This window comes from Micropterus dolomieu, linkage group LG09 (genome assembly GCF_021292245.1).
Source record: "Micropterus dolomieu isolate WLL.071019.BEF.003 ecotype Adirondacks linkage group LG09, ASM2129224v1, whole genome shotgun sequence".
Lineage (NCBI taxonomy): Eukaryota > Metazoa > Chordata > Actinopteri > Centrarchiformes > Centrarchidae > Micropterus > Micropterus dolomieu.
In genome coordinates this window covers 13,498,193-13,505,072 of record NC_060158.1, presented here as the reverse complement: position 1 = coordinate 13,505,072, position 6,880 = coordinate 13,498,193, and the positions used below count along the sequence as shown (strand labels likewise).

General features: G+C 38.3%; 1 protein-coding gene across 2 annotated transcripts; it reads right to left on the bottom strand.

Moving 5' to 3' along the window:
- Positions 1 to 315: 315 nt before the first annotated feature.
- Positions 316 to 1,941, bottom strand: LOC123977049. Of its 2 annotated transcripts, XM_046059516.1 has the most exons (5): positions 1,682 to 1,941; positions 1,278 to 1,560; positions 925 to 1,182; positions 638 to 780; positions 316 to 507 (listed from the first exon to the last, which is right to left on the bottom strand). In XM_046059516.1, the coding sequence occupies exons 2-5, from the start codon at positions 1,419 to 1,421 to the stop codon at positions 474 to 476; spliced, it is 579 nt and encodes a 192-aa protein (XP_045915472.1). In that variant the 5' UTR covers positions 1,422 to 1,560; positions 1,682 to 1,941; the 3' UTR covers positions 316 to 473. The 2 variants fall into 2 exon arrangements, with proteins under 2 accessions (XP_045915472.1, XP_045915471.1); XM_046059515.1 differs by having other exon boundaries at positions 316 to 780.
- Between the last annotated feature and the right edge of the window lie 4,939 nt (positions 1,942 to 6,880).

The following is a 6,880-nucleotide window of genomic DNA, read 5'->3' as shown; positions in this document are numbered from 1 at the left end:
CCTTGATGTCATTTTTCACAACTCTAGACACAAAACTCAAAACGGTTATCACTTGTAACACAGGCTGTCTAATGTTCAAAACATTGCATTGTGCATTCACATCTTTAAAGAAATCTTGCACTTGCACAATCATTGGTTCAAAAAACAAATTTACTGTGAAATACCATCGAAACATAACTATAGATCACCCACACACAAGCAACCGATAGTTTCACTGTGTCATTGTTCGTACATCATTAAATATTGTAGAACAAAATAGGTGATACAGGTTTCATTATGGTACTACATGTACAGTAAATATATCTCTGTAAAAGTACTGCAGTAGTAGAGAGAATACTACAGACACAGTGGAATCATTGAACAAAGTTTGTAATATATTGATGCAAAACACTACAGTACAATCACAACATAAGTTTATTTGAATCAAAGCAAAAAGCTATGAAATAGAAAAGAAAACACAGTACTGTAAAACATCAAATGCAGTGTTCCTCAACTTGCTTGCTTGTACTGTAAGAAACAAAACAGGAGTGATTACTGTACTTCTACATTGTCATCAACTCTGTGTTGTGGATTTGGCCACAGGTTCTCATCTACATCACAATGGATGTTTTGATTAGCCAAACATCTTGGAAAAAACCTTCGGGCATAGCGAATCCAGGCCTGACACTGGTCTGCTGTGATGTCATTGCAGGCGTCATCCATGGCCTGGAGAAGAGTGACTTGTTCATGAGGGTGCCTGTCATGAACCTTCCATCTCCATGCGGAGAAAAATTCCTCAGTCTGGTTAAGGAAGGGAGAGTATGGGGTTAAATGCAGGGTGGTAAATCGTGCATGGGTCTGAAACCATGCTTGCACTACATAAGCATGATGGAACCTGACATTGTCCCACACAATGACATAGGTCACACCTTCAGCTCTACAAACCTGATCAAGCTCATCAAGAAAGGTGACAAGGAGAGCTGCATTATATGGTCCAATATGAGGTCTGCGTCCCACCACACCATCTTCTGATATAGCCGCACACATGGTGATGTTGGCCCCACGTTGTCCAGGTACTTGGATGGTTGCCCGCTGGCCAATGAAATTTCGACCTCTCCTACTTGTCTTGGCCAGATTAAAACCTGCCTCATCCAAATATATGAATTTGTGATGGTCGTATTCAGCATCCAGCTCCATCACCCTCTAAAAATACATTTTGGAAGGAGATTTAGAGATTACTGTACAATGTAGAATTTTTGGGAATGTTTTTACAACAGCCGTCTTGAAACTGAACTTACCTGAACATACTCAGTCCTCATTTGCTTCACTCTGTCTGCATTTCTTTCGAAAGGCACACAGTTCAGTTGTTTTATAGATACCTGGTGCCTTTTCAGTATGCGTGCAATAGTTGGCAAACTTATGGATCCCACATTGTTGAACATGTCTTCATTGTCCAAGATATGCTGGTGATTTTCTGTAAGGCGAATATCATTTCTGGCCCGAACCAAATTGACCACAGCCTGCTCTTGTTGGTCAGTTAGAATTTTGCCTCTGCTTCCACTATTTGGCCTGGTCACAATTCTACAGGGAACATTAGAGTAAGAAGACACTTGGTCACATCACCTATTCCGTGATACACATTGGTATGCAGTCATTTGACAATTGAGAGTAGCATAATGTTTAGTGCATGCTGATAACTTACCAGTTCTCATCGGTTAACCTTCTGAGGTTTGGTTGTATCATTGTAGCCGCCATTTTCATGCCATGATTTATGACATGGTCTACAACTATTGCCCGAATTTCATTGGACACTCTATGCTTTTGCTGCCGCTGTCTTGGTCTTGTCCTCTACCACGTTCCCCCACACCTCTCAAACGAGGCCCACGACAACCTCTCAGAAGGGGTGCCTGTCCTCTGCCATTCCTTTGACCAACACGTCTTCCTCCCACCACTGCTTGACCTCCATTGTGACCTGGATCACCTGCTGGCTCCATGTTATGTATCACTATGCTCTTGCAATTGGATCCCAATCAACTCTTTATATACTCATTCCACAATGTGCACTCAATCATCAATAACGAGTTGGCAGAATTGGGCAAGAAATTAAAAGGGCCTGCATCTATACAGTGCAGTACTGTCAATACTGTAAATAGTCTGAAAAGGTGGTACAGTATTTGGGACCATAGACACACTGTCTGATGAAGCATTACAGTATGATAAAATATTAGGCTACATCCATGGATATTGTAGTCTAATTGGTTCATGCTCCACACTAATTGGTGACAATGAATCTCGTTATCGTGAAACTTTCATGATTTACTGTAAACATGGAAGATTGTTTGTCTGTTTCCATACAACTATGCATTAAGAGTAATGCAACAGTTACTTATCATCTTGAGCAGTTGTATCAATTGATAGTTAGATCATTGTAAGGAAATGAATAGACACTCATTTCAAATGTAATGTGTGAATTACCTTTTGAAATAGTAGTACTTTGATGTTAAGTTGTGTCATATTGAACAGGTGAATTTTGTTGAATGAACAGATGATGAAGTTTTATGTGTATTGTATCCAAGCAATTGAGAAAAAGGTTAGAGTTTTGAAAAATGTGCATTTTAATCATTGGAGTTTTGTGTCTAGAGTTGTGAAAAATGACATCAAGGTTCTGAAAATAGTAACAAAGTGATTGTAAAAAAACTGTATTAGAAAGAAACGGGCACCTTTCAGTCAATCAGAAGAGCTATGTGCAAGAATTGTGTACTACTGAATCAGAACGCACACATTTTTAAAATGATAATCAGTCATTATTTGCTTGGAATGATTAAGTTTTATGTATTTCATCAAAATGTAACTATTTCCATATTCATCATGTTTCAATATGGTGTTATTTATGTAATGAGTGCAAAATTAAACACTATGGACTAAAAATGTGGACTCAAGACTTGTGGTTTTAGGTCTGTGTGGGTTTTTTTGTTTCTGTCTAAAATAAAAGTGATGTCCTTGAGCAACATACTGAAGGCCTTTAGCTCCAGGGGAGCGGTTGTGTAGCCGACCCTACAGTTTGACCTTCCTGTTGAGGAGGCAAGTGAAAAGATGAATTTGTCCTTTGGGGATCAATAGAGAAAATAAAAAAGAAAGCGAGCAAGGCCGTCTGTGCCCAAACCCTCAAACCCAAAGTAGCTGTAAAACGCGGTGGGAGGTGTTGCCATTAATACATGTTGAAACTGGCATCCTTCAGACTGGGCCTGTGTGTGCAGCATTTCATCTTTCCAAACAGAGTGTGTGTGTGTGTGTGTGTGTGTTTGTGTACAGTAGCAATATCATAATGTAAAAATACCCTGTTACAAGTAAAGGTCTTGCATTCAAAAGTTTACCTACAAATGTATAATATATGTAAATATATGAAAGTATTAGCAATTAACAAAAGTCAAAGTACTCATTAGGCATCAGAATGGCTCTTGTCTTTGTAATGCTACCGTATAATACACTATATTATCAAATTATTATTACTATAATATTACTACAATTGTTGTAGCTGGTCAAGGTGGAGCTAATTTTGACTACCATACTTTATATAAGTTACTAGTAGAACTACCAACCCATGAAAACATAGCATTTTAGAAACTTGTTTTCACCACCATGTTTAGAGTGTTTGTGTGTGTGTGTGTGTAAGCCTGCATCTGTGTGTGTGATGACCGAAACTATCTGCATTGAGGTAGACGAGTACTGACTTCATCACCAGCTCAAACTAACAGAATGTGCATGTGTGTGTGTGTGTGTGTGTGTGTGTGTGTGTGTTTGTTTACTGTATGTGTGTGTAAAGTCCATATGTATGCAGTGTGTGTTGTTGATGACAGTTGCTGATCAGCAACCTGTATGTTGATTGCAGACTAATAGTCTGTGAGAGAGATGTTGAGAGTGTGTATGTATGTTGATTGCAAGCTGTGTGTGTGCGTGTGTGTGTGTGTGTGCGTGCGTGCATGCGTGCGTGCGTGTGTGTGTGTGTGTCTGTGTGTGTGTGTGTTGATTGCAGAGTAATGCAGATCAGATGAAGCAAGAAATCGGCTTTTTGGCTCCATCAATCATTTCTTGGTCTCTCTCCTCTCTCCCCCGTCTCTCTCTCTTTCCTTCCTCCCTGGCTCACTCATTCTCCGTCCCTTCCCGTCTTACTTTTTCTCTTTCAGTCTCTCATCATCGCCCTTTATCTTTTTCACACACGCTTTATGAATTCGCCATTGAACCATTGAATTTCACACACAACACAGTTACGCCTGACAGGTACAGGTGACATTTTCCACTTTTTTACATTTTCTCCGAGAGCAAAATATCAAGGGTATACCAACACAGGTCTTCAATTTATATTCAAAGTTAAAACAAAGACAGAATAAGATGACATTTGATTGATTTCCATATTCAATTTTGGCAAAATGTAGCTTCCTGAAATAGTAATTTGTATAACAATTCAGTGGCCTGCTGTTTTGTACTGTAAAGTATTAAAAAGAAAAAGAAAAATTGTTCGGCATCAGCGTGATTTGACCAAACTACAAGCAGAGATTCACAGGGACATAAGAGGCTATAGGATAACCATGTTCATGGGTTAAAACACGTTCCTGACCCAGTTATGGACTGAGAAAACTGTATTATTAGAAACACATCAAACTGGTTTTACTTTTTTTTTATCCTGTTGCAACATAAGCTAAACTGACTTTTACCTACAGTCTTGTAAATGCTACCACAAAAAATGTGACACATAAGGCATTAGGAGTAAGTTAGTTCTATCCTGCAGTATTCAGATCTGTCAGCTGGAATCAGCAGGTAGTCACTGCAAGTTAAAGAAGGGATTGCCTTTTAAGCTGCCAGATTCATCTGGAAGTCTGTGCAAGTCACTTTCTACATTGTCTTTTCAGTATTCAGTATGAGTCAGTAAAGGGATTATTTTGTATTCATTATTTAAACGGAATTAGTCATTTGCTGTTGTCTAAGTCGATAGAGAGAAAGAGAGAGGGTCAAAGAGAGAATTGGAGTAAAAATGTAAGTGTTTGTGTGTGTATGTGTGTGTGTTTGGATAGGTAAAGGAGTCGTGGTATCAAACACATAAATATAGACATGCACTCCACACACCTGCATGTGCTCATTTTTTTTATTATACTCCAGATTGTATAATCCTATTATCTTGGTCTGATCGGATTATGTGATCTAATTTGAATAACTTGCTGATGTTAAATACATTCTGCTTCTTCTGCTGGTGTCACTGATCTCTTGCTGATGGTTATGCCCTTAAAAAGAAATGACACTGATGTTGCATCTGCTCTGCTGAAAGCTTTATGTCAAAATGTTCAGCAGATTTGTCAGCTTGCTGTTGTAAATAAAATGACCGCAAAATGATCAAGAGATGAGGTTCTATTGAAGTGGAGGCATTTTTTTTAACAAAATGTCTTTTGATGAAACAAATAAACTTAAAGCTCTTGTGCTTAACACCCATTTTACATTGTAAACCAAAGTGGACACATACAAAACAACAAAGGGTTGCAAAGAACAGAACTTTGTTACACAACAAGTATCACACCATCATGCTGTACAACGATGCAAGACATACAAAATGTATCATGGTGGCAAAAAGCCCCTAATAAAAACATTTAAAAAGAACAAATAAGGACTATAAAAACATGTGTACATCATTTCTATGAACATTTTGAAACCATAATAATAAAAGTTTAGTAATGTTTATTTTCTACTTTTTAATCCAGAACAAAACCTTTGTTAAATGTGTGACTATTGCAGAAAATAGTCACACATTTACTGCAGTTACTAAGATATAAGCTGTGTCCAATATCACTCCTTTGTTCACTTTAAAGCTTTAAAGAACACCTGTAATTCATCATCATTTTTAGTCATTTTTAGTCATTACTGACAGATGACAAGCATTAAGAGTGGCACAACTGTAATTTTTAATCTATAAAATGCAACAGTGTACATTGAGGGATTGTTGGTAGAAAGTCTTACTTTTTTTGCTCAATTGACCCTTCATTAAGCCACGCCCCCTTTACTTACTGTTGCTAAGTCCGACAAACTGACGGACCTGTCTGATGTTAGCACGGCCCTGCTACTGTCTATTACTGCACTCGCTGGAGAAATATTGTCTAATTTTTGGAAAAAGTGACAGTTTTGGAGTTGCGTTGTGCATTTGAAGGTTGTTTTCAGGCTGTCAAACTGACGTGAAAAAAATAAACATTGCATCATTTTTACATTATTACATTAGGAACAATCCACAACCTACATTTTTCTGGATTTGTTTTAGGTTTTGTAAAGGGAATAAAACATACTTCTCCTTTCAGCCTTTCTGGGTAGCTTGGGTAGCTGCTGTAACTATTTCAAGTGCCACAGGAACAGCATCTGACCATATCTTGGAAAAATAGAGCAAAAATAAGCTGGAAAACGACTCCTTTTGCATCAGAGTCTTGGAGCGCAGCCATGATAAAAAAATTGGCACAATGGTCAGATGTGTGGTTTGTTGCACCTGTAACCACACCCAGCGGGGATGTTACGGGGTCCTGGAGTACACCTGTACATCACTGCAGAAAGGTGATTAACAGGTGTACTGGAGGTCAGAAAAAGCAAGATACTTTAAGTGGTGTTAAGTTACTCTTTAACTCAAAAACCAATCTTAACAGTCAAATTGTGAAGAATTAAGAAATGTCCACTACAACAGTACGAGCACCACAGTTATGCTTCTACACATGCACATACACACACATACACACTACAAAACACATGGAGTGTAATGTGTACAGAAGGCTTACGCAGGCACACAAATGTACACTCATACACTCATAAACACACAGGAGAGATAAGGACAGCGTAATGGAAGATAAACAAGGAGGGAGAGCAGGAGGAATAATTA

What these genes read in the sequence shown, in the direction of transcription:
- LOC123977049 (XM_046059515.1), bottom strand. Translation starts at nt 1,421, where the DNA reads ATGTTCAACAATGTGGGATCCATAAGTTTGCCAACTATTGCACGCATA. An exon ending in TGAGGACTGAGTATGTTCAG is followed by an intron (nt 1,183 to 1,277) that starts GTAAGTTCAGTT and finishes ATGTATTTTTAG; the next exon opens with AGGGTGATGGAGCTGGATGC. An exon ending in TTCTTGATGAGCTTGATCAG is followed by an intron (nt 781 to 924) that starts GTTTGTAGAGCT and finishes TTCCTTAACCAG; the next exon opens with ACTGAGGAATTTTTCTCCGC.